The sequence below is a fragment of the Gekko japonicus genome, unplaced genomic scaffold, assembly GCF_001447785.1.
Source record: "Gekko japonicus isolate JY-2015 unplaced genomic scaffold, Gekko_japonicus_V1.1 scaffold1488, whole genome shotgun sequence".
In the NCBI taxonomy this organism is placed as follows: Eukaryota; Metazoa; Chordata; class Lepidosauria; order Squamata; family Gekkonidae; genus Gekko; species Gekko japonicus.
This window is the reverse complement of record NW_015167094.1, coordinates 105844-124238: the sequence shown is the minus strand read 5'-3', so window position 1 is coordinate 124238 and position 18395 is coordinate 105844. Positions and strand designations below refer to the sequence as shown.

Below are 18395 nucleotides of genomic sequence, written 5' to 3'. Positions count from 1 at the left end.
TAAACTAACACGCAACCTACAAAGTGCATTATTGTATGTGTTCCTTTAAATTGGTGGTTTACTTACACTTATTTGTGGCTATCTCAAGATAGTCACTGAAGGACGCTTGCCGCCATGTGCTTGTGAATGCTTGGAAACTAGTGGAAGTCCCACAAACCTTATGAAGACTAACGGGAAAAATAAAATAAGCTCACCGAAGAAAACCACTGTTCTATGACTTTAACACACTTGGTTGTACTTTTTATAATATTTATAATGCAAATTTGTTATATTACACAACAATCATCCTTATGTAAAGTGCATGCCATAAACATAGGCAAAGCCAGTAGATAATGATGTGAGTACAATACAAAATCTTGATGCAAATATTCTTGACACTGTTCTGGCTATGTTCCTGGAATGTTTTCTCTTCAAGGCGTCTTGATAGAGCTATGAAGTGGGAAAGCAGACGAAAAAGTCTTCGTTTTTCAAGCTCTTAAATAGCATTTATCACTCCTTCGTTTAAAAACGTGTGGATCCAAGGAATACAAGAGATAAAGAGAACACGCTTTCCTAGGATTAACAAGCGTTTTCAGATATCTTTATCAACTCTTGACGGAGCACACCAATCTCTTGACGGAGCACTGCAGGAATGACAATAATGTGGATCAACACAACATCTCTCCGAATGTCTTCCCAAAGTCATAGAACAGTGGTTTTCTTCGGTGATCTTATTTTATTTTTCCCATTGTATTCACACCGAAGCCTGTCTTGTTTATGAAGACTAACAGCTTGATAAAGATACTGATTCGAAACAGGCCTGTTGTGTATTACAAACCTTGACGTCTTCATGCTCCAAGGGTCTTGTCTTCGGCTGCTGCAGAGAATGCTTCTTGTTCTTACAGCCTAAGAGGACCGTTTATTGGCTCCGTCCCTTTAAGACTGTATTGCAGCAGGGTTTATTTCCCGCTTGTATTTTGTATGTCTTGTAATGTAATAATGCACTCTGTCGTCTGCATGTTAGTTTATAATGGCCCCGGTCACACGGAAGGTTTTGGCCCGGGAGAGAGACGGATCGGGGGCGCAGCAAACGGGCGCGATCTAACCGCAACATCTGGGAAGCGGCACGCACCCGTCGCCGATCCGGCCCTTCAGGCTGAAAACCCGCAGTAAAAAAGAACCACCCCCAGAGGACTTACCGGGAACGCCGCATCAAGCGCGGTCGTGGGATCGCCAGCGCGCCCGTCGTCCGGAGCAATCTAGGCTCCCGGCCGAACTGCACATGCGCACACATGCACAGTTTGGCTGCCCTGCTCCCCTTTCAGCCTGGGCAGCTATGCGGGCCGGGGGGGGGGGGAGTGCGCGGTGGCTCAGGGGATCTATGTGATCCGGCCGCCGCGTGTTTCTTTTGGTGTGGCTTTAAAAAGTTGCACTTTGCCCGTGCTTTTTCCCCCCGTGGCAGGGGCCATAGTATCACTACAAATATTTTTGTAAGAAACAGATTCTGTTTATATTCTTCAAGGTTGCTTTTGTATTTTTGGCTGATTATATCCTCGGAAATCTTCTCCTTGCTTGTTTGTTGTTCCTCCCCCCCAAGGCAGCAGGGGTGGGGAGGGAGACAGAGGGCGCTTCCATGCACACTGAGTAATGCACTTTCCGTTCATTTCCAGTGCACTTTAATGATTGTTTGCATTCTGCTGTTTTACACAGTAAAATCCAGTTGTAAAGTGCATTGAAAGTACATTATTCAGCACATGTGAAAGTACCCAGAAAGAGAAAGTGAGCTCCACCTGGTCCATGGAACATCAATCCTTTCAATGCCCCTTTAAAGGGCAATTATTGCCAATGAGCGGTAGACCTGGCTTCCCGATTCAAATAATGGCCATTTATAGGACTTCTCTATGACCTCCTATCAATTTGGTCCTAACAGTCCTTTCTTAATACAGTTCCTTGTGGACACTGTCATTGTGGTTTTGTGAAAACAAACTCCATCAAGATCTTATGACTTGTTTCCTGTTCCCAACTCTTACAGTCCACCTTACCTTGAATGGAGACAGGCACGGAACCGCCACAGGCATAATCCTCGGGTTTTATGACAAAGACAACAAAGAACTGCTCTCCCAGAAAGTCTTTTTTCTGCACGAAACAGAAACAAGGTTCCTTTTGAAGGCCGAGACTTCAGAAATAACTCTGTGAAGTCCTGCGCAGACTTACTCAATGTTTAAGCCCACTGACTTCAATGGAGTCAGCCTGGAATAACTCTGCAAAGTGTTGCAAATCAAATGCCTGTAAAATTTGAAGTTCCTAGAAACCCAGGGGCTTGGCCACAGGCTGCAAAGCATCCCTGCTCTACTACTGACTTCTTTGGGGACATTAGGTACTGGCGGAATGAACTTCCAGAAGAGATCAGGGTCCTGTGGGACCTCTTACAGTTCCGCAGGTCCTGCAAGATGGAGTTCTTCGATTAGGAGCCGCAAAAAACACCTGGAGTGACCCTATACCCTGGCCTTACCACCTTTGGCCTGCCCTTGCTGCACAAATGCTCAGAACTCAGCCCTCTTTAGGCTCCATAAGACAGGGGAATTCAAGATCTGGTCTTGTGATCAGCAAGCAGGAGGAATCCTCTGGACTGGAGGCAGCTGGAGGGGACCACCCAGGAAACAGCCAGGAAGGGATTCGCGGTGGTGGCCAGTGGGGAGCATGGCTGACTGTTGCAAGTCAGTCTGTGCTGAGTGATGGCTCAGATTTCTCTGATGAAGAGACACCTGCTAGCCCTGAGCTGGTAATTTGTTACTGAGCCACTGAGCTAGCCCTGAGCTGCTACTGGACCTCTGCAAACCTGAACCTTGTTGTAATTGTTGTAAGCCACCCTGTGCCGCTTTGGCGGGAGGGCGGGATAAAAATCTAATAAATAAATAAATAAATAAATAAATAAATAAACCTTGGACTGGACTGTCACCCGACAACTGGCTTCTCTGGAACCCCTGACCTTGGACTGGATTTGCTGCCTGGAACTCCTTGACCCTTGGTAAACCTGCTCTCTGGAACCCCTGACTATTGCACTGGACTTTGGTTACTCTCTGCAACCTTACCTGTGACCTGCCCTGCTGGACCCCAGCCTGTACCTCCTGGGGAAGCTACATCAGTACACTGACACAGGCTTCCCCTGAGGTCCTGCCCCTGAATAAGCCCTTTGTAGACTGAGAAACTCGTTGCCAAAACTGTGCAGGAAGGCACTAGCCTCTGGCTGTCAGATGGGGGAGGAACCTGGAGACACAGAGGAACCTGCACAGCCTCAGATCAGATACACCGATAGGAGGAAGGCAGGGAGCAAAAAGACATGGGGTCAAAGGAGGGAGGGGCAGAGCTAGGGTAAGATCAGAAAGGGATGGAGTGGAGCCTGGGGCTGTCAGAGGATGGGCCATCAACAGGGAAAGGTGGTAGTGGAGAGATGGAGGAGAGGGCACCAGAGCTACAGAAAAGAAGACAGTGAGTGCCACCAAGGCATCAAAGAAGGAAAGGCAAGAGACTGATGAGTCAGAAGGTTGGCTGAAACCTTTCTCAAGGCCCAGAGGTTTGAATGAATAGGCCAGACCTCAGGCCCGTGGGATTGGTGCCAAGGACAGTTATGGGGGAAAGGAGGCTGAAGGAAGCTATGCTCTGCACTGCACGGCAAAAAAAAAAAAGACATTGAGCCCGATATGCTGAATGATGAGACTTCATTGCAGAAGAAACAGGGTGGGGGGATGGTGTGCCATGTTCCCCTCCCTCCTCACAACCCCACAGACATGCCTGGTGCAAATGGCAGAAACCAGGTCCTCTGGCTCTGCCTTGGGAAGACGGTAACACGTTCTACTTGACATATTTATTTATTTATTTGTTACTTGTACTTATAGTCAGCCCATCCCGCAAGCGGGCTCAGGGCGGGTAACTGTAATAAATACAGTTAAAAATTTAAAACACAGTAATAGACATTAAAAGCAGGGTCACAGCTCAAACAAAGTCCACTGGCTGTGAGAGGTTCCCTGGCATATTGTTTGGGTTGGCCGGTGGGTGACAACAACCTCAGGGAGGCCTTACACGGACGCCCACTGCCTCAGGCAAAAGCCTGGCAGGACAGCTCCATCTTGCAGGCCCTGTGGGATTGAAGAAGATCCCACAGGGCCCTGATCTCGACAGGGAGCATGTTCCACCAGGCAGAGGCCAGGGCGGAAAAATCCCTGGTTGAGGCAAGACAAACATCCTTCGGGCCAGGGACTACCAGGAGGTGTTGGCCCATAGAGCATAACTCAAGGATCCTATCAATCAATGGGAAGGACTCTGAACTGGAAAACAGCCATCCTGTGTCTAAATCCAGGGGGTGGGTACCCATGTCCCATCTCTCTCCCCCTCCTCCCCCCACAGGGCCTGATCCTGACAAGACATTGCCTTGATCTGCAACTCTACCACCACCTCGATATTCACACTTGGGCCAGATTGTCAGAAGAAGCATATAAGGTCAGAACTGCACGCAGGTTACTGAATGCCAGGAGATGACACCAAAAAGGAAAGCAGTCCCAGCGGCCCATCAGAAACTCACCTGCACAGTGATGGCTGCCTGTTTCGTCATAGATTGGTAGACCCCGTTAAATTCCACGTTGTGGTCCAAATCATAAACTGGGCACTGAAAGGGACGGAGAATCTGGGTTAGATGGTTGTCTTCCGTGAGCTCAGAGACTGGCCATTCAGTCCAATGCAGAATAACGTCAGTCCAAATTCACTGACTTCTGTATACAGGATGGCACCGTCACTGTGCCCAAAGCATTTCTGTAATGGGTCACCGTACAATAATGTTCACCATCGGATCGCTCTTGGGCCACGGCTCAGAACTGTTCTAGCATGAAGGAGAAAGCCAGAGTTGCTTATGGAAGTTCAGTTCCTGCCTGCTGGTTGGCTAGATTGAGAACCCAAACTCATTTTTTTGCAATAACGTCCAAAACTGAGTCGCTCAGTTCCAGGGTCAATTCCCGGCATCTACCGTTAAAAGAACCAGGCAGCAGATGATGAGAAAGGCCGCAGTCTGAGACTTTGGAGAGCGACTGCCAGTCTGAACAGGCAATACTGAACTTGATGGACCAAAGGTCTGATTCAGTGTAAGGCAGATTTGTGTGTGTGCTAACTACTTGTCTGCAGTGTTCCCTCTAAGCTGAGTTAGTGTGAGCTAGCTCACAATTTTTTAGCCTCCAGCTCACACACTTTTGCCTTGGCTCAGGAAGGAGGGCTCCAGAGCTAACTGATTTATGCAGTAGCCAAATCACTGGCTCACAACTTTAAAGCCAGTAACTCACAAAGCAGAATTTTTGCTCACAAGACTCCACAGCTTAGAGGGAACATTGCTTGTATGATACTTCTTTTTATCTTTGAGTAATGCCTTCTTTACTCTCCCTTTCCTCTGGCTGGTGTTTTAATCTGGAGAATATTGTCTGCATTACAAATGATGGTTCGGGATGCAGCTGCAGTGCGCTTTTAATTTTAGATCCCTTCTTGGTGTTGTTTTCTTGTTCCGTGTTTTATTTATATCTGTAGCTCTTTCACTTAACCCTTTCCCTATGGTTTGCTAAACACTTCAATACAATTTTTTTAAAGTTCTGCTTTTCTGCCAGCAAGAGATGGGAGAATGAAAGCCTTCCATGCCTTTCTACTGTTCCACTCAATTAATGTGGGATGTCTGACTGCATGGGAAGATGAGGTGAGAGGCAGCTAGGGGGGAAAGAGGAGTGTATCCAGGGGCACACTTTTATTTACAGGGCAGGATTCGCATGGAAGCGAAGGCAGCCTACTTTTGCATCGCAGGAGGAACCAGGGCCGGCTCCAGCTTATTTTGCACCCTAGGCGAGGATCCCTTCTGCCCCTCCCCCCCCCCCCGTGCACCCACCAATTTTCAAAAATAAATGCATTTTAGGAAGAATGAAAAACACAAATAATCAAGAAACTCCCAGAGTATGGGGCCGGGTGCAGTTTGGTGCCCCTAACGGCCGTCCCGCTCTAGGCGATCGCCTAGTTCGCCTAGTGAGTGAGCCGGCCCTGGGAAGAACCGATCCTCAGAATATACACAGCTGCGAGGAGCAGAAGAAGAATCGGTCCTTCTCAGACTGAGGTTGGGGCAGTGTCAAAAAGGGTCAGGCGCACATTAAAGTTACAAGAAGTAGGACAAAGGGACATCGTTTGAGCAACAGCACCGCTACGGTGAAGTAACAGTTCTTCTTGTGGGTCAGCCCATACAAGCAGCGGTGGTTGTATTGTGCCCAGAACATAAGAGAAGCCAATGTTGGATCAGTCCAATGGCCCATCCAGTCCAGCCCTCTGTCACACAGTGGCCAAAAATACCAGGTGGCATCAGGAGGTCCAGCAGTGGGGCCAGGACACTAGGAGCCCTCCCACTGTTGCTCCCCCCTCCCCAAGCACCAAGAAGACAGAGCATCACTTGCCCCAGACTGAGAGTTCCTATCTATACCTTGTGGCTAATAGCCACTGATGCACCTTGGCTCCAGAAAGTAAAGGACACAAACATGGAAGCCAGCCTCTCATCCTGGAAGTCCTGAGGTAGAGTGGTGACTACAGACTTGAATAAGGGAGGCCAAGGATCAAATTCCTCATCAGCCATTAGGTAACCTTGGGCCAGTAACCATCTCTCAACTAAGCCCGCCTCAATTGCTAGATCTCAGAAGCTAAGCAGGGTCGGCCTTGGCTAGTATTTGGAAGGGTGACCTCCAAGGAATACCAGGGTCGTGACACAGACGCAGGCAATGGCAAACCACCTTTGACATGTCTCTTGTCTTTAAAAGAAAACAAGTCTAGCTTGCCACCTAGTGGCGCATAACACTAAAAGAGCTATAACTTCTGGCTGCCAGACAATCTTAGGATCTCCTGGCTATATTACACACAATGTCATAGGATAATAATAACCTCAATAGGTAGAGCATGAAAATAAATGGGGACAGGCACCGTCAACTGGAGATATTTGGAAGAAGGTAGGGAAAACGTTTAGTTATTGTCAGAGAAACTTTCAGACACAGGAAAAATCTGTGCAAATACCTGGAGTCAATTCAAGTCAATGGCCACAAGGAGAAGACGCAGATCTGTGGCAGTGAAAACCGACTTTGCTAGTAATGAGTCTGCCGTGGCGAGAGATCCGGATGTCTCCCCTCCCGCTAGCACGTAAGCTGCTGTTAGACATCATCAGAATAGCTATGCTGGCTTCTGGTTCAACAGGCTTTTCAGGCCCAATTCAAGATGTTGACTTTGTTACGATCCGACCTAGCTAGCTTCCTTGTGCATTTTTTTCTTATCCCGCCCTTCTTCCAAGAAGCTCAGAGTAGCTCACACAACCACATTTTATCCTTACCTCAGCCCTGTGAGCAAATGTTAGAAGCAAATTTAAGATTATGTGTTAATATGTAGGTATGTAGGTATGTAGGTATGTAGGAAAGCGATGGTGAACCTAAACAGCATGATAAAAAGTAGAGACATCACCCTGCCAACAAAAGTCCGCATGGTCAAAGCAATGGTATTCCCAGTAATCATGTATGGCTGCGAGAGTTGGACTATAAGGAAGGCCGAGCGCCGAAGAATAGATTCTTTTGAACTATGGTGCTGGAGAAGACTCTTGAGAGTCCCTTGGACTGCAAGAAGATCAAATCAGTCAATCCTCAAAGAAATCAACCCTGACTGTTCCCTGGAAGGCCAGATAATGAAACTGAAGCTCAAATACTGTGGCCACCCAATGAGAAGGGAGCACTCACTGGAGAAGACCCTGATGCTGGGAAAGACTGAAGGTCAAAGAAGACGGGGACGCCAAAGGATGAGATGGTTAGACAGTGTCATCGATGCAACGAACATGAAGTTGAGCCAACTTCAGAGGACGGCGGAAGACAGGAAGGCCTGGCGTGATCTGGTCCATGGGGTCGCAAAGAGTCGGACTCGACTGTGCGACTGAACAACAACAAAATGTGCTGTCACGTTGCAACAGACTTATGGAAGACTCAGCAAGGGGCTTTCAAGGCAAGGAGATTAAGCCGGGGTGGCCGGCCACTGTCTTCCTCCGCAGAGCCCTCCTTAGTGGTCTCCCAGCCAAGCACTGACCCTGCTTAGCTTCCAAGATCTGACAAGATTGGGCTATGCCGTACCACTCCACATCGCTAAGGCTGAAACAGCATGCATTCATTACGATACACATTTATTTATTTATCTAGAACAGGGGTGTCGAACTCATTTGTTATGAGGGCTGGATCTGACATAAATGAGACCTTTTTGGGCCGGGCCATGTGTGTCATAAAATGTGATGCCAGGTAGGGGAGATATACGCTTTATAAAGGACACAGACACAAAGATATCTTTTTACTTAAAATAAAAACATGCTTAAAACATTAGCTCTGTAAGCTGCAAACCTACTTGTGATTTATTGACATTCACCACAGAAACCTCATGCTCAGAGTTCTGAGTCCAGGACCCAGGTTAAAACATGAAGTGGCTGAGCGATTAAGAGAGTCTGGCGAAGCAAGCTATGATGCAGCAGCAGTAGCAGAACTGGAAGCAGGAGATGGCCCAGTTCCACTGCGGGCCTGATGGAAGCCCTCTGGGGGCCTGATCCGGCCCCTGAGCCGCATGTTTGACACCCCTGATCTAGAACATTTCTATGCTGACTCTTCACAGCCTGCTTGAAGTGGCTTATGATTAAAAGCCATAATATTTTTAAAAGCCATTAAAAATCAAACAATCATTGGTTCTCTGCATAATCTATTACTGATCCATACTGGGTCCTACAAACTACTTAACGTAAAAGAGTTAAGGTATGAATGTTTGAATGTTAGAAACCTAAAATTCAAGGTAATAAGTTCATTCAGTTTCCTATTAGTTATGAATTACTTCTATCTGTTCTACAAACGCTCATTACCCACAAATATGTTTGCACACCTATTCTTGTATGTTGCATAACCTGTTATCATTATTTTGATAATCAATAAAAGTTCATTGTATAAAAAAGCCATTAAAAACAGGCCACTGGACAGAAGCCACATAAGCACTATCCATAAAACAGAAGCAGACCATTAAAAAGCTGATTAAGACACAACCCCTAACAAAAAGCCTGGGTAAAAAGAAGTGTTTGGGCCTGGTGCCTAAAAGAAAGTACAGTAGGTGCCAGGCAATCCTCAAGGGATCTGAAGGCAAGGGGGCCACCACTGAAAATGCCCCGTCTCTAGTTGTCCCCTGCCTCCCCTCTGAAGGCCGGGGCACAGAGCGCAGGGCTTGAGAGGCAGAACTCAACTGGCAGGGTAGACAGTATAATAAATAATAACAAAGAATAAAGATATATGCGATTTTTAAAAAGTCGTTGAACGCTTGCTGTAGGCTCGGGTTAGAAGTAGGTCCCAGGGGAAGAAAGGCCGAAAAACACAATCGAGCTGGCAAAGAAGTGAACAACTGACCTTCATAAGCGAGGAAGAGGACGGGTCAGCTCACAAGGGCTAAACCCGCCCCCCCAGCCCAAGAAACATCCTCCGTAAGGGACAGGGAGAGGAACTACTCAACCAATCCTATTGAATAAAAGGTAAAGGTTCCCTTGCTCGAAGCCAGTCAAATCCGACTCTAGGGTTGCGGTGCTCATCTCCGTTTCAAAGCCGAGGAGCCAGCGCTGTCCGAAGACATTTCCGTGGTCATGTGGCCAGCATGACTAAACACCAAGGCGCACGGAACACTGTTACCTTCCCACCGAAGTGGTACCTATTTATCTACTTGCAATTTCTTGCTTTCGAACTGCTAGGTTGGCAGGAGCTGGAACTAGAGACAAGAGCTCACTCCGTCATGCGGCACTCGGGTCTCGAACTGCTGAACTACCACCCTTCCACAGCCTGCAGTTCAGCGTCTTAACCATTTGAGCCACCACAGCTCCAATTGAATAAGACAAGACTAAATTTCCAGTGCCTCAAATAATCGTGAAAGAAGCGTCATGCCAAACCAAAAGGCACACCACATGTACACCCCCCCCCCCCCCCCCCCCCCCGAGACTTACCACAATATCCTGGATGGAGACAACAGAGCAGGGGTAGACCGCCACGGAAACCACTTTGACTATGACGGAATCCACATCTGGAGGAAACTTGTACAGAAAATACTATGGAAAGAGAGGAGAGGGTGTTAGGGTTCTTCACGAGGCACACCGCAAACTCATCCTCGTGAAATCAGAATGAGCCTCACGTCTCAGTCAGGTCCTATCTAGGAGCTCTCTCAGCTGACGGTGGCCCAGAACATGGCTCCAAGGCACAGGCCGCAGCAGCCTAGTGGAAGGGAAGCAATGTGGTCAGTGCCCAGAGAACAGAGCTCATGGTAACCCTCCGTACCCTACCTGGAACTCCTTTGGGTAAAGAGAAGCTAGAAACGCAATGCATAATGCTACATCTCTTGTGGCTTCAAAGAGACAGCAAAAGCAACTTCCAAGAACTGAGCTTTGTACCATGTTTGAAAAGGTCTGCCACTATCAACCCCCACCTGTTATGCTAGTGCATGAAGGAGGGGCCATGGCTCAGTGGTAGAGCATCTGCCTGGCATGCAGAAGATCCCAGGTTCAATCCCCAGCATCTCTAGTTAAAAGGACCAGGCAGTAGGTGTTGTGAAAGACCTCCACCTGAGACCCTGGGGAGCCGCTGCCAGGCTGAGTAGACAATACTGACCTTAATGGACCAACGGCCTGATTCAGTGTGTGTTCAACACTTTAATACGCTTGTTTTACTTTTATCCCACCCTTCTGCCGAGTCACTCAGGATGGCATCCGTAGTTCTGCCTTTTTCTGCAGAAAAGCCCTCCGTCTGACCCACCTCGCAGGGCTATTGTGAGGATAATTGTATAACATGTTTTAAGGTAAAGGTAAAGGTTCCCTTGCTCGAAAGCCAGTCGAATCCGACTCTAGGGTTGCGGTGCTCATCTCCGTTACAAAGCCGAAGAGCCAGCGCTGTCCGAAGACGTTTCCGTGGTCATGTGGCCGGCATGACTAAACACCAAGGCGCACGGAACGCTGTTACCTTCCCACCGAAGTGGTCCCTATTTATCTACTTGCAATTTCTTGCTTTCGAACTGCTAGGTTGGCAGGAGCTGGAACTAGAGACAGGAGCTCACCCCGTCTTGCAGCACCCGGGTCTTGAACTGCTGAACTACTGACCTTCCACAGCCTGCAGTTCAGCGTCTTAACCACTTGAGCCACCGCAGCTCCTATAACATGTTTTAAATGCTACTAAATTATTGATGTTTTATTATTGCAAGATTTCTTGCTATGTAAGCCGCCCTGAGCCCTACGGGGGAGGGCGTGATATAAGTTTAATAAATAAATAAATAAATAAATAAATAAATAAATAAATAAATAATATGGAGGAGAGGAGAATGACGTAAGCTGCTTTGGGTCCCCCCACCCTATGAATGGCATAGACAGGGCTTTTTTTGTAGAAAAAGTCCAGCAGCAACTTATTAGCATAATAGGCCACACCCAGCCACATAAACACATTAGCATATTAGGCCACACCCCTGATTGCACCACTCATTAGCATATTAGCTGCATTCCCATGTTACCAGAAGTGTGGTCATCCAGCCACACCCACCTTTTGCTTCTTATTCTGTTTACCTTGTTTGTTGTCAAAACCAGGGCTTTTTTTGTAGCAGGGACTCCTTTGCATGTTAGGCCACATACCCCTAATGTAGCCAATCCTAATGAGTTCCTGCTGTGGCCAACTTGGGAGCCAGCTGGAACTCCGTGCCTGTGCGTTCCTGCTCAAAATAGCCCTGGGCATAGATGAATAAATAACAAAATAATTTGTGTTCACATTCACGTGCCCATGTCCACAGGACAACAAAGTCTACATTCAATGGAATATGAAAACATCCATTGACGGTCTGGCCCACATCCCAGCAAACATCGTTTTGAGAACCAGGAAAACCTGTTCCTTAACAATTACCTTAGTGTGGCCAAAGAACAGATGAGGTGCTGACACCTCACCAGGTGTCCTGTTTCCCCTTTCTGTCAAGCCGACAGGGAGAAGAACGACAAATACTTTCCTATTTCTGTCTATGAGCTGCTTCTCCACCAGAAAGGGCCAAACCAGCTTGACAATTCAATCCGGGAAAAGGAAAGTATTAGCCCAAACAAGGGTTTCTTACTGCCCCCGTGGTCTTGGATAAAGGTGTCCCCAGCTGCATGGACAAGTTTACCAGGAATGAAGCCAGCCAAAATAGACCCTGCCAAACAATGCTCCCTCTAAGCTGTGGAGTCTTGTGAGCAAAAAATCCCACTTTGTGAGCTACTGGCACTAAAGTTGTGAGCGAGCGACTTGGCTACTGCATAAATTAGTTTGCTCCGGAGCCATCCTTCCCGAGCGAAGACAGAAATGTGTGTTGTTGTTGTTCAGTCGCACAGTCGAGTCCGACTCTTCGCGACCCCATGGACCATCTCCCGCCAGGCCCTCCTGTCTTCCGCCTTCCTCTGAAGTTGGCTCAACTTCATGTTTGTTGCATCTATGACACTGTCTAACCATCTCATCCTTTGCCCTCCCCGTCTTCTTTGACCTTCAATCTTTCCCAGCATCTTTCCTATCTATACCTTGTGGCTAATAGCCACTAAAGGACCTCTGCTCCATGTTGTTGTTCAGTTGCACAGTCGAGTCCGACTCTTCGCGACCCCATGGACAAGATCTCGCCAGGCCCTCCTGTTTTCCGCCGTCCTCTGAAGTTTGCTCAATTTCATGTTCGTTGCATCTATGACACTGTCTAACCATCCCATCCTTTGCCGTCCCCGTCTTCTTTGACCGGAGGCTAAAAAACTGTGAGCTGGCTCACACTAACTCAGCTTAGAGGGAACACTGCTGCCAAAGGAAGGGAGGGAACGGCGCCTATATGAACATGTTTGCAACCGGGGGTATTTGTGGGAAGGCACGAAGGAAGGGTCGCCTACGTAATCGCATCCAGAAAGGATGTTTCACATGAGAACCCACAAGGTATTTGTTTCCAAACAACAGGAAGCAAACCACAGAACTTGATACCAAACTCATCCTAAGCTCCAAAAGGAAATCAAATCATAACACATGATAAGGAACTTCTTACTGAAGACGGATGCTGGACTGACCCCATCATACCTTAAAATGGCTTCTTTTGTGCGTTCCCAGTCACAGAAGGAACCACGTTTTAAGAAAGTTCCTCCCCCCATTCTCCCACAACCTGCAAAGCACCCTCACTGATGAGACGCAAACTGGACCTTGATGAATTTTTAAAATCGTCAATTGGCCAAGCATTTTAAAGGTGAAACCATCTTCCTACAGAACCAGATGGCATCTGTTCACAATGTGAAAAAGACTTATTTATTTACTTTATACCCTGCCTTTCTGCCCAATGGGGACACAAAGCAGCTTACGTCCTTCTCCTCTCCTCCACTCCATCCTCACAACCACCCTCCGAGGTAGGTCAGGCTGAGAACGCGTGACTGGCCAAAAGTGACCCAGCGAGCTTCCGCGGCACAAGTGGGGGGGAATCAAACCCGGTTCTCCTGGCTTAGAGCCCACACACTTAGCCACTACGCCACACTGGCTTTTCTCTCCTTCCTGCAACTGTGTGATTTTTAATAAAATATCTCACTCAAAGGATTTTCACACAATGCTGGCAGCACCAAACAATTCCAAAAAAGCAACGGTGGTTACAGAAGGCCGGTTTCTTTTCTCACGATAATAAACAAAATTACTCATAAAATATCCGCGGTCGCAGAAATTCTGGCTGGCAGAAACCTATGTGAGAACCTGGTCACCCTTTATGTTATACTGGCATCACCTTAACCTGACTAATAATGCCAAGGTGGAAAAATTAAACTATACCTACAGCGACAGTTGTTGATGTGTTATTTGGATGAAACCGCTTAGATTTGGTTTTTTAAATAGGAATCGAAGACTGTAAGGCTATATAACCAATTAGCATTGCAATGGGAACCAGTCCTTTATATGCATGTAGGGGGGGGGGTTGAATATACAGGTGACTCTTTTGTATATTTCTATGGGTTCCCCCCCCCCAATTTTTTTTTTTTTAAAAAACAAGGGTAGATAGGTAAGTACCTGAATCCTTCCCTTCGTATGCTCTGCTACAGTGTCTTTGTTTACCCAAAATGCTATTCTTAAGCATTCCTTCCTTCTGGATAACTCCATCTCTTCCAGGACTGGTTCCAGAGTTTTTTTTGGGGGGGGGTGGGCAGAGAGTTCCATGGGAGAGCCAGTTTGGTGTGGTGGTTAAGTGTGCGGACTCTAATCTGGGAGAACCGGGTTTGATTCCCCACTCCTCCACATGCACCTGCTGATGTGACCTTGGGTCAGTCACAAGCTCTGGCACAGCTGTCCTTGAAAAAGAGCCGTTTGTGTCAGAGTTCTCTCAGCCTCACCCACCTCACAGGGTGTCTGTTGTGGGGAGGAGAAGGGAAAGAAGTTTGTAAGCCGCTCTGAGACACCTTTGGGTAGTGAAGGGCGGGGTATAAATCCAATCTCCTCTCCTCCTCCTCCTCCTCTTCTTCTTCTTCTTCTTCTTCTTCTTCTTCTTCTTCTTCTTCTTCTTCTTCTTCTTCTTCTTCTTCTTCTTCTTCTTCTTCTTCTTCTTCTTCTCCATCCTCTGCCCGCCACCAGGCCCCCTGCTCATGCCCTTCCACCCACCTACAAACCTGCCACCACTCCTGCTCACAGCAGCCGGCAGCCCTTTTCCCAGTGGCACTCCTTCGTGCTCGCAGCAGGGAGCATGGGTGGTGGGATACCAGCAAGTGATTATGCAGAGGGCATTTCAAAGGTACCCACGGGTTCAAGATGGCCGGGGGAACCCTTCGTCTACCTCCCTGGACTTTCTTGAAATTCATTCGCCACTGGAAAGGTCTGCAGAAGTTACTGCAGCAGTAGAATAGAGCAAGAGTCCAGTGGCACCTTAAAGACTAACAAAAATTTGTGGCAGGGGAGGAGCTCTCGTGAGTCACGGCTCACTTCTTCAGACACGTCTGTCTCCAGAACTGACTGCAAGGCAGCGTGACTCCTTACCTGAGGCTCGGAAGGGCTGGCTTGGAATCGGAAAGCAGAGTCTGTCCTGAAAAGAGAGGAGATGAAAGAAGGATTGGCATCTTACCTTGACCTAAGCTCTGAAACACACTGAACAAAGCAGCTTTCTGAAGGTACTTCCACATTTCAGCAGTGATCTTCGGGTACCCAGGCCGAGCTGAATCCTTTCAAATTGTCTGAAGCCAGTGTGTCAAGGGAACACAGGAGTGGTAAAAATGTGACAGGTGTCAAAGGGCAACGGAATGGAAGCAGCGCAGCAACAGCATCTCCTGCACGAATTAGAGGCCCTGGCCCCAGAACAAGGACCGTCCTCTGTCAAAGGCCTTTTTTTGCATTGGCATTTTGCTCTGCATTCGTGGCACTTCTCAGAATTGGTCTCTCTCTCACACACACAAGGAGGAAATGACTGAAGTTAACTGGTGTGGTTAGTCCAGTCACCACGAGTTAGCAGAGTGCTTAAGTAAAGCTACGAACACAGCAGCATCACTTTACCAGGTCACCCATCTTACACAGCTACACAGAGTCACGTTGCAAGTTTAACAGAGAAATATTTCTCTCTTTATTTGAGAAGTACACTTCGGACGGGAAAGAGCAGAGACAGGATAGAGTTCTAACTTACGAGCTAAAGGATGGAAGCAGATGGCAAGAAGGCCATCTGCCTCGTGGTGCCAAGAGGGGACCGCATGTCTCTCTCTTGGTACGTGCAGGGAGAGAGCTTGTCTTCAACAGAGAGAGAGAGAGAGAAGAAGGAAGGGGAAATGGTCCCTGAGAACACAATCTGCATTTCAAAGGGGACAGCGGCAGAAGAGTAAAGACAGGAAGAAAGGTCAGCGTGCCTATCTAGCCATCTAGCCTCTCTTGCCATGAAGTCTGGAGGTCTGAGACAGGGGACATCGCATCTGGAACTTCTGACAAAAATCAGGTGTTTGTAAATGAGGGACTCTCCTGTGCTGGACTATGCTGTCACATGACCTCCTCTAATGTGCTTGCAGCTCAGTGGGACAGCCCAGGTGTTAAAGGTGGTTTGTGGCCCTGGAAAGGCTGAAGGCCGCTGCCTTCAGTTATGCAAGCTGGTTATGGGCTTTGAAAGTATGAACCTGATCCATTTGAATGATGCCTGGAGAAGCGGGTGCGGGAGCAATGAAAACTATATGATTTTAGAGACAGAAAGCCAAAGTAAGGGCAGAAGGACTCTGATAAATGGCCCTTTGAAACAAAGAAGATGCTCACAAAGTTCTCTCATAATAACTAATTTACTAATACAGAACAATGTGGAAAACAAGAACTCTACAAGTATATTGTTTTACTAACTCTTTTAATACTAATATTAAGTTTAACATAAAGGGGGTCTCCCACTCTCGGGTTTTTAGTTAGTGTGGGTATCTTTCCTTTATCCATACTTGTAGTTCCCCTTCCTATATTTTTCTTTGTAGTTTGTAGTCATATTGAAAAAATAAAAATACCCCTCCGGGGGTTTAAAAAAAAGAGAGAGAGAGAAGTAACGTTGTTGATATCAGATAGGGAGAGGATACCGGTAGGGGCCGCAGCTCAATGGTGGACTACCAGGCTCAGTCCCATTGCGGTATCCCAGGTGCAAGGGACAGGAAAGATGTCTGCCCGAGGGCCACGGAATGTGACAATCAGAGGAGGCTATATTGGGCTCAGTGGGCTGAATCAACAGAAAGCACCTTCATCGGCTCTTGCATTTATAAAGCTTCTAAATTATATGTAAGCCAACCTTCCCAGGAGTTAGGCTACAATCCCACCATGCACCAGCTTCGTCAGACCAGGCAAGAGGGCAATTGTCCATCGATAACAATGGCTTCTTTAACAGCCGTCTCATCACAGCTGTTCCGGTAGGAAACCAAAACCCGCTCCCTAAATGACGTGACGCCGTAGTAATCCGGTAGGGCTTGATTTTCAAGGAGGACATTGTACTTCCGCTGACAGGGACAATTATCCTGAACTCACCTCCTCCCCAATGCTGTTTGATTCATGCCCTGGCAAGAGAAACAGTTAACCTCTGTGGCTGGATGGGCAAACTCTCATCGTGGCTACCTGGGAGTTTAAGGATGGGAATGCGCATCCAGATGCAGACGGGACGGAAAGTGCAAGACTGCACCTTAATCCGGAGGCATCTCAGAATATCTGAGACCGGGGTGGGGGTGGGGGGTGGAGAGCAGAGGAGCAGAGAACGATGTGAAAGTGAAGGAGCCGGTTTCACACATTCCTATTTATAACTGGCGTCCCAGAGTGCTCCCATCTGTCCCAGTCAGCCCCTTGTCCGGCCAAAACGGACAGGAATCCAGGATACGGGAACACAAAGGGGGACATGCACACACACACAGAGACCATATGCCGTCGACACTAGAAGACGCACAAAGGGCTCAATGACACATTTTATTTTAGACTGTTCTTGCCTTGGATCTGCCCTGGAGGGATGGGGTGGATGGAAACTGTAACCTCCCCCTACCCCCCCGCCCCCCAGTTCTTGTTTTCTCTCTAGAAAATACCAACTCCAAGCTGCTTTTATAGTCCTGGGGCCCCCCGCCCTTTCCCCCCCCCCCCAACGGTGGGGCTGGGCAGCATCTCAGGGACCTTTGCCAATAAGGAAATGGCAAGGGAGAGAAGGATTGCCAGCCTAGGGTTTCCAGCCTCCAGGTCTGGGTGGGGTTCCACCCCCCACCCCCTCCTGGGAGCTCCAATTTGCCACTGGCCAGCTGGCTGGTGGGGGAAGCCACGCCCCCAAGAGCAGCCACCCCTCTCCCTCCCCTCCTGCAGAGATTTAAAGGGCTTCAGCTGATCGGCAGGGAGCACGTGTGGCCCGCCAATCAGCTGGAGGGCCATTTAAATCTTTCAGCAGGGAGGGGGAGGGGCTGTCACCAGCTGCATCTCCTCCCACGAAAAGACTCTTTAATTGTCCCCACCGATCAGCTGAAGCCCTTTAAATCTCTGCAGGTGGGGAGGGAGACGAGTGGCCTTTGCTTTGGGGAGTCCCTGCCCACCCTGGAACCCCCCCCAAAGCCCCCCCCCACTGGAGTGATGAGGGGACCCGGCAACACTAACTGCCCCTCTCTCCCCTCACCTTCCTCCTCCTTCCTAAAGCTATGCATTTACTATGGCTGAGCCACTGGAAAACAAAGTCTGAAGGGCCACCAAAAAAGGACAAACGTGGGTTCTAGATGAAATCAAGGCTGGACTTTCCCTTGAGCTATCATACATTGGTCATATTATGCGAAGACAACAGTCATTGGGAAAGTGTCAGCAAGCTGCCAATATGTCTTTTCCGTGCAGATGAGATGTGTCTAACCCCCCACGCCCCCTCCT

General features: G+C 48.1%; 1 protein-coding gene across 1 annotated transcript in view; it reads right to left on the bottom strand.

Moving 5' to 3' along the window:
* The window catches only part of SIDT1 (SID1 transmembrane family member 1), a 105515-nt gene that overhangs the window by 37542 nt on the left and 49578 nt on the right, over nucleotides 1-18395 (bottom strand). The window contains exons 4-7 of the mRNA XM_015412898.1: nucleotides 15051-15096; nucleotides 10028-10129; nucleotides 4559-4642; nucleotides 2010-2115 (exon numbers count right to left, since the gene is read on the bottom strand). Coding sequence (XP_015268384.1) covers nucleotides 2010-2115; nucleotides 4559-4642; nucleotides 10028-10129; nucleotides 15051-15096 — 338 coding nt within the window. The remainder of the gene's footprint in view (nucleotides 1-2009; nucleotides 2116-4558; nucleotides 4643-10027; nucleotides 10130-15050; nucleotides 15097-18395) is intronic.